Source organism: Oncorhynchus mykiss, chromosome 1 (assembly GCF_013265735.2).
Source record: "Oncorhynchus mykiss isolate Arlee chromosome 1, USDA_OmykA_1.1, whole genome shotgun sequence".
Taxonomy (NCBI): Eukaryota; Metazoa; Chordata; class Actinopteri; order Salmoniformes; family Salmonidae; genus Oncorhynchus; species Oncorhynchus mykiss.
Genome location: NC_048565.1, coordinates 24073365 through 24091580, shown reverse-complemented (window position 1 = coordinate 24091580; position 18216 = coordinate 24073365). Strand labels below are relative to the sequence as shown.

The 18216-nt window shown below is 41.4% G+C and overlaps 1 protein-coding gene across 1 annotated transcript; it reads right to left on the bottom strand.

The window, feature by feature from the left end:
* Positions 1-244: 244 nt before the first annotated feature.
* Positions 245-5912, bottom strand: LOC110512398 (phospholipase A2 group XV). Its single transcript, XM_021592826.2, has 6 exons — positions 5603-5912; positions 4482-4638; positions 2305-2423; positions 2091-2189; positions 1511-1735; positions 245-1358 (listed from the first exon to the last, which is right to left on the bottom strand). The coding sequence occupies exons 1-6, from the start codon at positions 5748-5750 to the stop codon at positions 847-849; spliced, it is 1260 nt and encodes a 419-aa protein (XP_021448501.2). The 5' UTR covers positions 5751-5912; the 3' UTR covers positions 245-846.
* Between the last annotated feature and the right edge of the window lie 12304 nt (positions 5913-18216).

Below are 18216 nucleotides of genomic sequence, written 5' to 3'. Positions count from 1 at the left end.
AGCAATAACATATTGGTCAAGCCCAACCATAGCGCAATGGCATAGTTACAATCTAGCTGATCGGACAGCATCTTCCTGTGCTGTCCCAGTAAACAATCTAGCCTTGACAAAAGGACCTGAATTTATGCATTAATCACAGCTCAATACTGGACATACTGCTACTTCTGAGGATAACATATTAAACTGTTAACCTGGTTTGATTTAGATTGGAAGTGTTTAAAAAATGTTAATAATAGCTGACATGTTTTAGGAACAAAAGTACAGGCATTACCGTCATTTATTTCCTTATGTTATACATACAGAATATGAACCGGTATACTATACATACGGTGACCTACAGAACAAAACAAAATGTAACGCTTTGTAACAGCAGAAAAGGTCTGACTAAAAAAATGAATACGAAAGTTATTATTTCTGTGTTCACATGGCTAATGTGTACAGTAAAATCACTGATGTTAATGGTACAAATACTACTATCTTATTGTAGCTATGCCCCCAATGCTTTAAATATAATGTGGTAAAATCCGTATATAAAATCACAACGCATTTTGGTTTAGCACAACAGGAAACAATCTGGTAATCGGAGTTAAATGGATTGGAAAATATCTTAGAAAACTGAATCATTACTTAAAATATCAATTAACTGTCACATTTGGATTGACACTATGGGGGAAAAAACAATGTCTGCTGAGGGGATAATTTATAATAAAAATCAGGAATAGGGTAAAACATTTCCTCATCAGGCTCCGAGGTCATAATCTATCCACAAGCCTATCGTTCATCTTCTTTGCACTATCACAGTTTTTCATGTTTGTGACTCTCTTAAGATCAGATCTAGTTGGTCGCTCAAGGGTCAAAAAGGACAGTCTTGATGTAGGCGACCGTCGTAAAGTTAAGCAGCATTGCCACATGCTCATTCCCTTCCAGCTCAAGCATATGGACAGGCTGATTTTGGTGGCCTATCCAACGCTTGCACTGGGTGGCACTCAGCAGGTTGACTGTCCCATCCCCATCTCCAAGAATCAGTGTGGGATCTGTATCAGGAAAGTTGGTGTAGATGAAACCCTCCGCTGTGGGAACTCCACTGCCGTACAGACAGTGTATGGCCACCCCAGGGGGCTCCAGTGCACTGACCAGTGGCGCAGTGTCTTGACGCATCTCCCAGCCGTCTTCGAAATCAATATCCTTGAAGAAGCGCTGGTAGTCCTTGACGGTGTAGTTGGTGGTGGGTGTTTGGATCAGGACCTGGTCAGCGGGCCAGGAATGTGCATATGGGAACAGCCATGTGGTTGAGACTGCAGAGCGCTGCTGTGAGCGGATTTTTAGTGAACTGATGACTGGAATACGGTTATTATCACCTACAAGGAAAGACCCAATATAAACCACTGCAATAGTTAATATAAAGTACATAGTTGCTAGACATTATGATTGGTATGCAGCCCACAGTAACTCCACTATTGTGTCTGACTCCTATGTAACTTCATGCCAAAAAGCCTACTCAGACTCTTACCAGAAGCCACAACTCTCATGGTTTTGGCCACTCCAGCCCAAGGAGCACCCAAAGACACAAAGGCCTTGATGTAGCGATCCTTCCAGGCCTGGGGCTGATGGTTTAGGAAATACAAGGTGTACATGTTCCCCATGCTGTGGGCAATCAGTACAACTGGACATCCAGCCTTCTCTGCCATATCTTCAATCATCTGTTGCAGACTCAAAAAGTAGGCCTTGTTCTCATCTGTCAAAATCATATAAAAGCAAGGGAGAAAACTTACATGAGTCTGGTCATTCTAAACGACTGCGATTCCTATAACAATATTTTAAAGCAAACAATACATCTAAAAAGGTCTAAATTGACATTCTGTTTCTGTATTAAAATGTTGATCATAATTCCAATGACTAGATACAAAGTAATACAACTTACAGGCTAAAATCTACCCAACAACACTATAAAGGTTGGCGGCAATAACACATAGCTAGCTCCTAACACAAGGACATGCAATTCATCCAAAGACCTGTTGCCAACAAGCTCGGTTCATCAGACCGCAAATGTAACAGAAAGCAATGGACTGTAAGGGGTGTAGGCTACTTACTTGGAGCCTTACGCCAGTCATACGGAGCCCCTCGAACATCATCATCTCTTGTATATCCCCATTCTACCAGCGACTGCACTATGGTGACGAAATACATACCTGCAATACACACAGTAGTAGCTTAGTCAAACCCACACACAAGCAATGACTGAGATACTAACACTATTAGACCGTTGAATAAATACTTCAGGCACGCTACGATGGGCCCACTCACCAACATCGCGCTTGCTGGGGTCAAGGTATTCCAGAGAAAAGGTCTGTCCAAAGCCAGGCACCCTGACATCTACCCCCGGAGGAGCTTCTGTCTGCCTTGATGTGCGGTTGTAAATCAGTCTAATACACAGACAGATGCCAGAATATTAGAAAAGTTCATTAGAGTATACATTCTAAGTATTATGAAGATAACATTGGATAGAACTGGAAACTTTCACTTCATTTATTTCATGAGTTGTTCCTGAAATAAACCCACAGCACACTGACGTGGTTATTTTGGTTAGAGACCCCACAAGCAACACCGGTTTCAATTAATTTCAGTATAGAGGGCTGCACCTGCGGGTGCCTACAGAGATCATTGTGGAACGGTCAGCATTCTTCATGCTGTGGTTGGGAGTGGGCGGTCAGACAGAACATAAAATATTTTTGTTGTCCCACAGATTATTTGGAAATGCACGTCTTTCTGCCTTGTGAATTCTGAGCGTGGCTAACGCATACAAGTTAAGTAGCCTACCTCTCCTCTACTAGTTGGGCGTGTGAGATCAAGTGCGCCTAGTATACAGTGCCTTCAGAAAGTATTCAGACCCCTTGACTTTTTCCACATTTTGTTACGTTACAGCCTTATTATAAAATGGATTAAATAAATACATAATGCAATTTACCCCATAATGACAAAGTGAAAACATGGCTAGATATTTTTGCTATTTCATTACAAATAACAGATACCTTATTTACATAAGTATTCAGACCCTTTGCCATGAGACTCAAAATTGAGCTCCGGTGCATCCTGTTTCCATTGATCATCCTTGAGGTGTTTCTACAACTTGATTGGAGTCCACCTGTGGCAAATTCAATTCATTGGATATGATTTGGAAAGGCACACACACATGTCTATATAAGGTCCCACAGTTGACAGTGCATGCCAGAGCAAAAACCAAGCCATGAGGTTGAAGGAAATTAGCTCTGAGACCGGATTTTTGTAGGGGTACAGATGAAAACCTGCTCCAGGGCGCTCAGGACCTCAGCTTGAAGGTTCACCTTCCAACAGGACAACGCAGGAGTGGCTTTGGGACAAGTCTGAATGTTCTTGAGTGGCCCAGCCAGAGCCCGGACTTGAACAAAATCGAACATGGAGAGACCTGAAAATCGCTGTACAGCAACACTCCCCAGCAAACCTGACAGAGCTTGAGAGGATCTGCAGAGGAGAGCAACTCCAAATACAGGTGTGCCAATGAGAACAATTTTATAATAAGGCTGTAACATAACAAAATATGGGAAGTCAAGGGATCAGAATACTTTCTGAATGTGCTGTATGTGTGGTCTCAATGAAATCGAATAGGCTGCCTATGCATGTATAGAATCACGTTTGTTATCTTTCCTAGTAAATTAAATATAATTAGACTAGTGTCTAAATAAATGTTTAATGAAAGTGGAGGGTGCTCAACCAACGTGAGTTGAGGTGCAATCAATTTGATCATTGAAGAAAGGCAACCATGGTAAGCGAGCGTTGCGCCTTGTCATTTTCAATAAATATTGATTACCCATTTATTTATCTGCAACTCCTCCTTGTAAAAAACCTGGTCTCAGAGCATTTTGTATTCTGTATGTAAACCCGGGACACTCCATTTAGGATGTTACATTTCTTATGGTATGTATTAATTTGTATGTCCAACCATTTTGTATTTGCTAAACATACTATAGTGTTACGAAATTGCAAAAAGTACTGTTGCTAAATAGGTTACAAATTCTATCTAGGTGGTTAATGTTAGCTTAGGGTTAAGTTTAGTAGTTTAAACGTTTAGGGGAAGGGTTAGCTAAATGTGCTAAGGTTAGATAAGTAGCTAAAACAGTTCAAATCTCGTCAGACATTTTAACTCGCAACTGGTTGTGCACTACGCCTTCTATTATATACACTAAGCTCAGAGACAGACTAATTGTTGAAAACATTGATTGATTAAAGGGGATTCAAAGGTCAATTTGTACAATGGTCAGAAGATAACCTATTCAACCTAGGCTACAGAAACAGTTCTATCGCATGCCTACTCAGCCAGCTACTTAGTAGTATTAAACTAGTATTTTATTAAGTTGCCAGTAGTAGAGATGTTATCAGTAGCTTTCTACCGAGCTCATATTAACCAACACCCTGCTTTTCCTCCTCACATAGAACTAAGCGCTAACCTTATGTTATCGATCCAGCAGTCGATGGCCACCGGCACCAGCAGTTCCAGGTTGAGCCATAATGTGAAATAGACATCCGTCTTCTTGTAACATATGTAGTGAACCACACTGGGCTTGTCCAGCTTGGCCTCCAACTGATTCCCTAGGTCTCCAGGAACTGTGGGACAATACAATAGGTTGAGGATGGCCAATCAGACTGACCAAAGGCAAAACACTATCAATTGAGTGTGATACAATCAATGAGTTAACATTTATTAACTAATGACAACTCAGTTTGTGAGGTTTTTAGAATGGCGAGATTAGTTTTTACTCCGGCTGGACTTAAATTTCAACATGTGAGGCAGTGACTACATACAACCTTGAGTGACTGAGGCAACCACAAGTTAAAAGCCGTAACCAGAAAAGAGACCTTAGGGCAAACTTCACTGATTACTATCACTGCCATGTATGGCGACAAACAAATAGCCTACTGCTAGGGTTGTAACTTGCCAAACAGAAGATACCCTTTGTTGGAACACAGAACAGACTAATTTCTAGGCTTGAAATATGTATTTTTATTCTCAGGGTGTATTAAAAAGCTGTGAAAATAAAGGTGACATGAGAAACAGCATTAGGGAATTCACAAATTGGTTAAATAGTAAGATGCATTACAGCGCGTGGGGAAACATGTTGGCAAACAAAGTGTCGGTCACATTTTGTTCCAATTGGTAGTCATATGACCGTCATATGACCAGTCGCTCGAACCTAGCGTGCCTGAATCACTCTGCTCATGAGTAAACAATCGGAGACCGAACTGCATTGTAAATTTGGAGTAATAAATGTAATGTGCACAGGGATAGATTATTGACTAAGTTAACGACGGTATGTATATTGGCTAGTTTTACCCGCTCTCTAATCAAGCAAATACTATGCCTTGCTGTTCGAGGGACATCTCAAAACAAATCTGATGCTGAGTAACAGGTCAAGAGTTTCTGCTAACTAGCCTAACGTTACCTGTCTGACGTTAGCCAAGAAGCTGGCGAGGCAATCTGTTACACAATCTGTTGCACAGTATTGACATAAAAATAGCTGCGCTATCTAGCTAACGTTAGCTCCAACAAATATAAACAATTGCCACTTACTTAGGACTACGGGAGGTCTTTCCGATCGACATGACTTGCCCGTGAGACAATTCTCAAATGTTCTGCCGTTGATGTATGGTGCCAAAAACAACAAACACAGCTGAAAGAGCACTGGGATAGTCAAACCACAGGATACCATTTCTCCCATTCATAACGCTGTTTCCCCTGATGAGGAAATGTGGGTGTTTATCAACACGAATAAATCCCTTTGCTGACACACATTTCATAACATGAAAACAAAACTGCGCAGATGTTGAAAGCAGGGGTGCAACAGATAATTTATCAATCTGTTGACCTTTTTCTATGGTATTATGACGGTCCGCAAACAACACTAAATGTGCGCTCCGCCACCTACTGGATGGGATGAAAACTGTTTAACTTGAACGCACAATTGGGGCAAGGGAAAGGTGAAAAAAATATACAGTACTTCTAATATTTAAAAGTAAACCACTATACTCCTTCAGTCAGATTCAAATGTGTTTTCAGATCACTACACCGGCTCAGATACCTGGGAGGGGGAACCTCTTCATTCAGTATTCCCTGTAACACTTGGGCTGTAAAGTCCAAATGGTGAGTAAGGCTGAGCAAGAGCCAGTGATAACTGTTGATTGGCATGGATATTGGATCACTACACACATGATACCAACAGGCTGAGAACAAGATATAGCTCAAAGTCGGATTGCCCAAAAAATTGTTGTGCACAATCAAGACCTCAAGTGGAAGAAACCTAATGATTTTGTGACCACTTGACTGTTCCTCTAGCGCCACCATCAGGCCTTTTCATTTTGTTTTCCATTTCCACTTTTACAGCTGCTTATCTTCTAGTTGGTATATATACTTAGTTAAAAAATCTGCTGTCGATTTTGTTTGTTATATCATTCAAAGATGATGATGATGATTTATTTTAATTGAAGAGGGAGGTTATATAAGCTATATTTATTTTAAGTTATTCATTAATGTTAAGATAATTTTCCATTCAAGATTTTTACCATTTAAAATGTATTTATACATTTAGACTGTAAAAGATTACCTTGGGCACATTTCATATAAAGGGTATCAATCTTGCATCAAATAGTGAATTTCACTGTATGCAGAATGTTGCGTGCATGTCTGCACAGTGTTATATTTTCACAGCTCAATGTCAGTAAATATTGGACTACAAGAGCCTGCAAGCCTGCAAAGGTAGAGTTATTTAAAGCTTTGAATGGGCCGATTGGGTTCTGGAGGTGTGGCTACAGCAATTGCGCAGGGTTGATGTGACCTGTGGTGGTGTGATATATTTTCATGAGTCCCAAAATCCCTGGCGGCTCCCCTGGTTGATATTGATGTCCCACAGCCATCAGTTAAAACCTTACTATAAACGGAGTAGTTTGGCTCCTACATTTATGACTCAAAATTACTTGTTTACTGTTCTAATTATGTTGATAACCAGTTTATAATAGCAATAAGGCACCTTGGGGGTTTGTACTATATGGCCAATATACCACAGCTAAGGCCTGTATACAGGCACTCCGCATTGGGTGGTGCATTAGAACAGCGATTAGCTGTGGTATATTGGCCATATACCACACCCCTCAGGCCGTAAGAGACGGTAGTAGCAACATTATGTACACCATAAGTTACTAACAAAATGGCACTGTTAGTTAAGAGCCCATAAAACGGCAGCCACATCCTCCGGCCTCCTACATATTTATCAACACTGCTATGGTGATACATGCTAAGGCCAATAATGCATTGGTAACTGTTACTGCTGTGCTAACTTTATTCACTCTCTCCCTCTCTTCCCCCACTCTCCCCACCTCTCAGCAGAGTGTCTGTACAGGAAGCAGCTCTGTCTTTCTCCCTGAGCCTCTGTTCATCTGGGTTGTGCTGCAGGACCGCAGCGAGAGAGATATATGCAACATGTAAAGTGTTGGTCCAATGTTTCATGAGTTGACATAAACGATCCCATTGGTGCTGAGGAGTCCCTTTTGTGGGGGATTCGGCGCATGCAACAAATTTAGATTTGATGTTGCGTTTATTTTTGTTCAGTGTAGAGGACCACTGGTTTGGTTACTTTGTTGCTTTATAGACTAGTGGCCAATCCTCAGAAAAGGGCTTTAGATTTTGAAATACCCCTACCCGAGGGATAACGAAGTATAACCATGCTTTTATATATCTCTAATGTCTCCCATTTATGAAATGGATGGTTGTGGAAAAATGTTTTACTAAAAGTGGTTAAATTGATAGATATTGTGACACACCCCCTAAACTAAAAAATTGCATAATAATGCGTGATTGGATGGGTCACATAAGGTCATCTAACCAAATATTGCAAGTTCTGATATTGCTAAATCACTAGAAAAATATTAAAATGTTTATAATAAAACAATAAGAAAAATATGTTTTTAAATGCAGTTCAGAATTGAAAGACACCCTGTTTGTTGTTTTGTGATGTATTGTGTCACACCCTGATCTGTTTCACCTGTCTTTGTGCTTGTGTCGCCCATCTTCCCCATTATCCCCTGTGTATTTCTCTGTTTGTCTTTTGCCAGTTCGTCTTGTCTTGTCTTGTCAGGTCTTACCAGGGTTCTTTCCCGCCTTCCTGTTGCGCTAGTTCTGTTTCCTAGTTTTTCCCGGTTCTGACCATTCTGCCTGCCTGCCGTCCTGTACCTGTCTGACTCTGACCTGATTATGAACCTCTGCCTGCCCTGACCCTGAGCCTTCCTGCTGTCCTGTACCTGTCTGACTCTGACCTGATTACGAACCTCTACCTGCCCTTTGCCTGCCCTGTGTTTCTAATAAATCATCTGAGAACTGTACTATCCGCCTTCCGTGTTTTCATCTGGGTCATATCCTGAGTCGCGATAGTATTGTTGTATTTCTGTGCATCATCACACCCCCTAAACTCAAAGTGCAGAATAATGCCTGGATGGAGTGGGGATGGCCCACATAAGCTCATGTAACCAAATATTGCAAGTTCGAATATTGCTAACATTTGGAATACAAGTATTCAGTTGTCTGCCCTACATAAACAAAAATAATTAAGATCTCTTAATTCATCTTGGAAATATAGACAGAGATATAATAGGTGGAAATATCAACTATTAATATTTACGATGAATGTAAGCTTTACTTTCTGGTAGCTGATTAACCTCCTAGAGTTGCTTGACGTACCGATAGGTAACGTAAAGAAAAATCCTCGTAAAAATCTGTCAGGTTAAGTTGGAGATATGTTTTTTCCATTGAATTCATCTCAATCCACCACATCTGCCTATCACTTCCACATATGCGGTGAAAGGTGTTAGAGCTAGAATGGTGTTTGTCAGACCATGAGACATCCCGAAAACATCTGTAGCATCCAAACCATTTGGGCTACAAACTAACCCCATGGTGGAAAGGGGAGATTCTCACGCACATGATGGTGTTTTGTCCATTTTGATCTACGACCCCCACAAGTCTCACAGAACTTGTCTGAGGTAAACGGTACCGGTTTTAAAAAATGAATGGAAGTACATTATATATACATGAGTATGTGACACCCCTTCCAATTAGCGGATTTGGCTACTTCAGCTACTCCCTTTGCTGACTGGTGTATAAAATCGAGCACACAGCCATGCAATCTCCATCAACAAACATTGGCAGTAGAATAGCCTTACTGAAGAGCTCAGTGACTTTCAACGTGGCAACGTCATAGGATGCCACCTTTCCAACAAGTCAGTTCGTTAAATGTCTGACCTGCTAGAGCTGCCCTGGTCAACTGTAAGTGCTGTTATTGTGAAGTGGAAACATCTAGGAGCAACATCAGCTCAGCCACGAAGTGGTAGTCCACACAAGCTCACAGAACGGACGGCCGAATACTGAAGCACATAGCGTGTAAAAATCGTCTGTCCTCGGTTGCAACACCCACTACAGAGTTCCAAACTGCCTCTGGAAGCAACATCAGCACAACAACTGTTCGTTGGGAGCTTCATGAAACCGGTTTCCAGGCCGAGTAGCCATTCAAAAGCCTAAGATCACTATGCACAATGCCAAGGGTCGGCTGGAGTGGTGTAAAGCTCAGTGTAAACCCGTTCTCTGGCATGATGAATCACACTTCACCGTTTGGCAGTCCAACAGACAAATCTGGGTTTGGCAGATGCCAAGGCATAGTGCCAACTGTAAAATTAGGTGGAGGACGAATAATGGTCTGGGGCTGTTTTTCATGGTTCGGGCTAGGCCCCTTAGTTCCAGTGCAGGGAAAATGCTACAGTGCACAAAGCAAGGTCTATAAAGAAATGTTTTGTCAAGATCGGTGTGGAAGAACTTGACTGGCCTGCACAGAGCCCTGACCTAAACCTCATTGAACACCTTTGGGATGAATTGTAAGCCAGGCCTAATCGCCCAACATCAGTGCCCGACCTCACTAGTTCTCTTGTGGTTGAATGGAAGCAAGTTGCTGCAGCAATGTTCCAACATCTAGTGGAAAGCCTTCCCAGAAGAGTGGAGGCTTTTATAGCAGCAAAGGTGGGACCAACTCCACATGAACACCCATAATTTTGGAATGAGATGTTCGACGAGCAGTTGTCCACATACTTTTGGTCAAGTAGTGTATGTTGGGAATCCAATATCCCCACCATAATTACTCAAGCACCTTTGCCTGTGTATTTAAAAGGCAGCAGACTGCCTGGCATGGCAACACCAATATTTCAATTCACAAGCCTATTTGAGGATCAATGAGGCAACGATGAGGCTCCAAAGAAAGGAAAGAGAATAGAACCATGGACTCGGACACCCGCTCCCTCGCTTTACAGCTTGCCCCCACTGTGGAATATAACTTAGCCTACAGAATTGGGCTATAATGTCACCTACTTATCATCAAACTGTTCCTTAATCCCAATTTCCCTATAAGGACATGCCATATATATCAAACAAGAAGCACCTTAGGATGGTCAAACTTAGACAAAGATAAGTGTGATCGTGAATGGTGGCTGGGACATGACTGTGAGATAGTGGCCTTTGTGAACCATTCTTGATCAACTCCATTGATCAAAGGATTTTGGGTCAGACTCAAATCTTTTGCGCTGGTGCAAAAAAAATTGTAGTCAACTGAATGCGCAGTTTAGTTCAAAGCCGTGGTTACGTGAAACTCCCAAAGTTATCCACCACTCTAATAAAAATAAAGCAATCGCTGTGTGTGTCAACTATAATTTTAGCACCGTTTTGATTGGGACAGCGCCATTGTCCTGCTTTGAGAAAAGCATGGGATCTGGTCTTGACAAAATCCATCAATGTCAGATTATTGTTTTCACTGAATCTCCGTTTGGATATTTGGTTACAATTAGGCTGGGAAGTGTTAGCTAAATTGAGGTGAGTGCTCATGACCATTAATCTAGCAATTGAAAATGTAAATTGTCCAGTGGCGATTTTTATGAATTGTTCAGCAGTCTAATGGCTTGGGGTAGAAGCTGTTGCGGAGCCTGTTGGTCCTAGACTTGGCGTTAACTTAGGTGACTGGAGTCTCTGACACTTTTATGGGCTGAAACCGCCTGGATGGCAGGAAGCTTTGCCCCAGTGATGTACTGGGCCATTTGCACTACCCTCTGTAGCACCTTACGGTCAGATGCCGAGCAGTTGCCATACCAGGCGGTGATGCTCTCAATGGTGCAGCTGTAGAACCTTTTGAGGATCTGGGGACCCATGCACAATCTTTTCAGTCTCCTGAGGGGGAAAAGGTTTTATCGTGCCTTCTTCACGACTGTCTTGGTATGTTTGGACCATGATAGTTTGTTGGTGATATGGACACCAAGGAACTTGAAACTCTTGACCTGCTCTCGACCCGCTCTTTGTGTTTGAAGCTGTGTTTAAAATTCACTTCTCGAATGAGGGACCTTACAGATAATTGTGTGGGGTACAGAGATGAGGTGGTCATTCAAAAAATCATGTTAAACACGATTATTGGTCACAGAGTGAGTCCATGTAAAAATTACAAAGAAATATTCCACTTTGACATTATGAGGTATTGTGTGTAGGCCAGTAACACAATCTCAATTGAATCCATTTTAAATTCAGGCTGTACAGGTTATGAGCAGGTGGTGGAGTGGTTCAGTCGATACGAGTCCAAGACAGCTGGGGAGGATGTAGAAGAATGGATCTTCCTGGTGTCTGAGGACAGGATCCAAGTGACATACCAAGGGGAGGATGACCGGGTTATTCCTGCTTGGAGAAACTTCAAGCCCAGAAATTCAGGGGATTCCCAGAACCCACACTCCTTCACCCTTCAGATGGCTCCCACCTATCCACCTGGCATCCACCTTTCAGGTGTAATCTTCAGGGGCAATAAACAGTAGCTAAACAATCTACAGAATTTACACCTGGCTTAGATCATCTATTTGGTGCCACCAGCAATTTGAGATAAAATGTTCTTCCGTTATGTGGGTTAAGTAACTATGGTGTTTGTCCAATGGTCTTTATGTATGTGCTTTCAAGTAGATCCATTTTAGAAGCCAAGTAAGAATCTGTATGAAATGTTAGTCCATATGATGAAGGAGGAGGAGAATGTGGTACAATCAAGGAGTCTGAGAAAGAGGTGTGCATGTGTTGTGTATGTACTTTGGCATGAATTACTAGACCTTTTCCTGCATGTCTTCAAATTAGAGAAATATCAAAGTAATAAACAGTTAGTATTTTTGCTCAGGTGAGGGAAATACTGGGTGTAAGAGAACAAGAAGAGGGCAGTACTGAGCTTTACATCTCCATCTACAACACAGTGAGGAATGAGAGAGCACGCTGTCACTGAGAGGTACTAGTAAGAATTACACTCACCCTCTCATCACAGAAGGCTGACTGATACTCGGTGCCGCCTTCTTACCCTACAGTATTTCCTCTCTACCTCATGTCATGTCCAGGAGAGGATGGCCAAAGAGGAGCGTCTTCGACAGGCAGTGAAGAAGCTGGACATCTTAGCACCGTTTCAGGCCCAGCTGGGTGACCCAGAGAACCTGACCAGACAGGCTGCTATACAGCTGAACTGAAGAAGTGGCTTGTCGATAAGGCCAACCTCATACATGCTCGTTTTGAGAGGGTACTTCAAAACATACCATAATCAGATAAACATAGGATAAAATCTAAAGAACTAAAGGGTTCTTTACAGACAATAACTGTGTCATAAAAATGTGTCGTTGACAAAAACAAACAAAGATGTAGTATTACTTAGTTCATACATTTATAAAAGATGTTTTAATTTTGATAGATATGTCTGTATTTTTCTAATGTTGGTCTGTATTGCTGTTATACAGTATAATGTAATACATAATATATCTGTAGGAGACCCAGGACCTTCAGTAGAAACAGCAATGCTGCAGAAAAAACAGCCCACTATGACCAAGGAGGATGAAGATGAATACCTTGCTGATGACATGTGCACGATACATATTCTCAAACTGTGTTTGAGCAGGTAAAGCACTGTAAAGGCTTGATTAATGGTAGAGAACTTGGCGTTAACTTAGGTGACTGGAGTCTCTGACACTTTTATGGGCTGAAACCGCCTGGATGGCAGGAAGCTTTGCCCCAGTGATGTACTGGGCCATTTGCACTACCCTCTGTAGCACCTTACGGTCAGATGCCGAGCAGTTGCCATACCAGGCGGTGATGCTCTCAATGGTGCAGCTGTAGAACCTTTTGAGGATCTGGGGACCCATGCACAATCTTTTCAGTCTCCTGAGGGGGAAAAGGTTTTATCGTGCCTTCTTCACGACTGTCTTGGTATGTTTGGACCATGATAGTTTGTTGGTGATATGGACACCAAGGAACTTGAAACTCTTGACCTGCTCTCGACCCGCTCTTTGTGTTTGAAGCTGTGTTTAAAATTCACTTCTCGAATGAGGGACCTTACAGATAATTGTGTGGGGTACAGAGATGAGGTGGTCATTCAAAAAATCATGTTAAACACGATTATTGGTCACAGAGTGAGTCCATGTAAAAATTACAAAGAAATATTCCACTTTGACATTATGAGGTATTGTGTGTAGGCCAGTAACACAATCTCAATTGAATCCATTTTAAATTCAGGCTGTACAGGTTATGAGCAGGTGGTGGAGTGGTTCAGTCGATACGAGTCCAAGACAGCTGGGGAGGATGTAGAAGAATGGATCTTCCTGGTGTCTGAGGACAGGATCCAAGTGACATACCAAGGGGAGGATGACCGGGTTATTCCTGCTTGGAGAAACTTCAAGCCCAGAAATTCAGGGGATTCCCAGAACCCACACTCCTTCACCCTTCAGATGGCTCCCACCTATCCACCTGGCATCCACCTTTCAGGTGTAATCTTCAGGGGCAATAAACAGTAGCTAAACAATCTACAGAATTTACACCTGGCTTAGATCATCTATTTGGTGCCACCAGCAATTTGAGATAAAATGTTCTTCCGTTATGTGGGTTAAGTAACTATGGTGTTTGTCCAATGGTCTTTATGTATGTGCTTTCAAGTAGATCCATTTTAGAAGCCAAGTAAGAATCTGTATGAAATGTTAGTCCATATGATGAAGGAGGAGGAGAATGTGGTACAATCAAGGAGTCTGAGAAAGAGGTGTGCATGTGTTGTGTATGTACTTTGGCATGAATTACTAGACCTTTTCCTGCATGTCTTCAAATTAGAGAAATATCAAAGTAATAAACAGTTAGTATTTTTGCTCAGGTGAGGGAAATACTGGGTGTAAGAGAACAAGAAGAGGGCAGTACTGAGCTTTACATCTCCATCTACAACACAGTGAGGAATGAGAGAGCACGCTGTCACTGAGAGGTACTAGTAAGAATTACACTCACCCTCTCATCACAGAAGGCTGACTGATACTCTGCCTTCTTACCCTACAGTATTTCCTCTCTACCTCATGTCATGTCCAGGAGAGGATGGCCAAAGAGGAGCGTCTTCGACAGGCAGTGAAGAAGCTGGACATCTTAGCACCGTTTCAGGCCCAGCTGGGTGACCCAGAGAACCTGACCAGACAGGCTGCTATACAGCTGAACTGAAGAAGTGGCTTGTCGATAAGGCCAACCTCATACATGCTCGTTTTGAGAGGGTACTTCAAAACATACCATAATCAGATAAACATAGGATAAAATCTAAAGAACTAAAGGGTTCTTTACAGACAATAACTGTGTCATAAAAATGTGTCGTTGACAAAAACAAACAAAGATGTAGTATTACTTAGTTCATACATTTATAAAAGATGTTTTAATTTTGATAGATATGTCTGTATTTTTCTAATGTTGGTCTGTATTGCTGTTATACAGTATAATGTAATACATAATATATCTGTAGGAGACCCAGGACCTTCAGTAGAAACAGCAATGCTGCAGAAAAAACAGCCCACTATGACCAAGGAGGATGAAGATGAATACCTTGCTGATGACATGTGCACGATACATATTCTCAAACTGTGTTTGAGCAGGTAAAGCACTGTAAAGGCTTGATTAATGGTAGAGAATTATTTCACATGAAATCAAATACAACTGTATTTGTCACATGCTTTGTATACAACAGGTGTAGACGAACAGTGAAATGCTTACTTACAGGTCATTTTCCAACAATGCAGAGTTAAATAATTGTTCAAAATAGTGACAAGAGGAATAAATACAGAGTGAACGAATAACAATAAAAAAAATAACATGGCTATATACAGGGTGTACCAGTCCCAAGTCAATGTGCAGGGATAAGAGGTAATTGAGGTAGCTATGTACAGTGCCTTCAGAAGTATTCATAGCCTTTGACTTATTCCATATTTTGTTGTGTTACAGCTTGATTTCAACATGGATGAAATGTTCTTACCCATCTACACACAATACCCCCATAATGACAAGGTGAAAACATGTTTTATAAATGTTTGCTCATTTATTGTAAATTAAATACATAAATATCTCATTGACATAAGTATTTACACCCCTGAGTCAATAATTTGTAGAAGCATCGTTTGCAGCGGTTACAGCTGTGAGTCTTTCTGGGTAAGTCTCTAAGAACTTTCCATACCTGGATTGTGCCACATTTGCCAATTATTATTTTACAAATTCTTCAAGCGCTGTCAAATTGGTTGTTGATCATTGGTAGACAGCCATTTTCAGGTCTTGCCATATATTTTCAAGTAGATTTAAGTCAGAACTGTAATTGGGTCACTCAGGAACATTCATTGTCTTCTTGGTCAGCCACCCCACAATCTTAGTAAAAAGGGTTCCAACAGAGTTATTCAGATGTCCCCATAGGATAACCTTTTTTTGTTCCAGGTAGAACCCTCTGTAAAAGGGTTCTACCTGGAACCAAAATGGTTATACCTGCAACCAAAATGGTTATACCTGCAACCAAAAAGGGTTCTCCTACGGGGACAGATGAAGAACCTTTTAAGGTTCTAGATAGCATCTTTTTTTCTAAGAGTACAGTGTAGATTTGGCCTTGTGTTTTAGGTTACTGTCCTGCTGAAAGTTGAATTAATCTCCCAGTGTCTGGTGGAAAGCAGACTGAACCAGGTTTTCCTCTAGGATTTTGCCAGCGCTTAGCTCCATGTTGTTAATTTTTTACCCTGAAAAATTCCCCAGTCCTGAACAATTATAAGCATACACATAACATGATGCAGCCAGCATTATGCTTGAAAATATGGTGTTACTCAGTAATGTGTTGTATTGGATTTGCCCCAAATACAACACACTTTGTATTCAGGACTAAAAGTTAATTGTTTGGCCATTTTTTTTGCAGTTTTACTTTAGTGCCTTGTTGCAAACAGGACGCATGTTTTGGAATATTTGTATTCTGTATAGGCTTCCTTCTTTTCACTCTGTCAATTAGGTTAATATTGTGGAGCAACTACAATGTTTTTGATCCATCCTCAGTTCTCTCTTATCACAGCTATTAAACTCTATAACTGTTTTAAAGTCATCATTGACCTCATGATGAAATCTCTGAGCGGTTTACTTCCTCTCCGTCAACTGAGTTGTCTTTGTAGTGACTGGGTGTATGCCAAAACAGCAGCGACTCTTCCTGAGGTCCAGCAAAATTAAGGCAGTTTATACCATTTTAAAAACATTACAATGCATTCACAGATTTCACAACACTCTGTGTGCCCTCAGGCCCCTACTCCACCACTACCACATATCTACATTACTAAATCCATGTGTATGTATGTATGTTATCGTGTGTGTGTGCGCAGGGGCCGGGTTGAGTGCGCGTGTGTCTGTGCCAATGTTTGTGTTGCTTCACAGTCCCCGCTGTTCCATAAGGTGTTTTTTTTATCTGTTTTTTTAAGTCTAATTTTACTGCTTGCGTCAGTTACTTGATGTGGAAAATAGTTCAAATCAAATTTCAAATCAAATTTATTTATAAAGCCCTTCTTACATCAGCTGATATCTCAAAGTGCTGTACAGAAACCCAGCCTAAAACCCCAAACAGCAAGCAATGCAGGTGTAGAAGTTCCATGTTGTCATGCCTCTATGTAGTACTGTATGCCTCCCATAGTCTGTTCTGGACTTGGGGACTGTGAAGAGACCTCTTGTGGCATGTCTTGATGCATGGGTGTCCGAGCTGTGTGCCAGTAGTTTAGACAGACAGCTCGGTGCATTCAACATGTCCTATCATAAATAAAAGTAGTGATGAAGTTCCACTTTCAGCCAGGAGAGATTGACATGCATATTATTAATATTAGCTCTCTGTGTACATCCAAGGGCCAGCCGTGCTGCCCTGTTCTGAGCCAATTGCAATTTTCCTAAGTCCTTTTTTGTGGCACCTGACCACACGACTGAACAGTAGTCAAGGTGCAACAAAACTTGTGCCTGTAGGACCTGCCTTGTTGATAGTGTTGTTAAGAAGGTAGAGCATCACTTTATTATAGACAGACTTCTCCCCATCTTAGCTACTGCTGCCTCAATATGTTTTGACCATGACAGTTTACAATCTAGGGTTACTCCAAGCAGTTTAGTCATGTCAACTTGCTCAATTTCCACATTATTTATTACAAGCTTTAGTTGAGGTTTAGGGTTTAGTGAGTGTTTTGTTCCAAATACAATGCTTTAAGTTTTGGAAATATTTAGGGCTAACTTATTCCTTGCCACCCACTCTGAAACTAACTGCAGCTCTTTGTTGAGTGTTGCAGTCATTTCAGTCGCTGTAGTAGCTGACGTGTATAGTGTTGAGTCATCCACATACATAGACACTCTGGCTTTACTCAAAGTCAGTGGCATGTAGTTAGTAAAAATTGAAAAAATCAAGGGGCCTGAACAGCTACCCTGGCGAATTACTGATTCTAACTGGATTATATTTGACAGGCTTCCATTAAAGAACACCCTCTGTGTTCTGTTAGACGGGTAACTCTTTATCCACATTATAGCAGGGGGTGTAAAGCCATAACGCATAAGTTTTTCCAGCAGCAGACTATGATCGATAATGTCAAAAGCTGCACTGAAGTCTAACATGACAGCCCCCACAAGCATTTTATCATCAATTTCTCTCAGCCAATCATCAGTCATTTGTGTAAGTGTTGTGCTTGTTGAGTGTCCATTCCTATAAGCATGCTGAAAGTCTGTTGTCAATTTGTTTACTGTGAAATAGCATTGCATCTGGTCAAACAATTTTTCCCCAGAAGTTTACTAAGGGTTTGTAACAGGCTGATTGGTCGGCT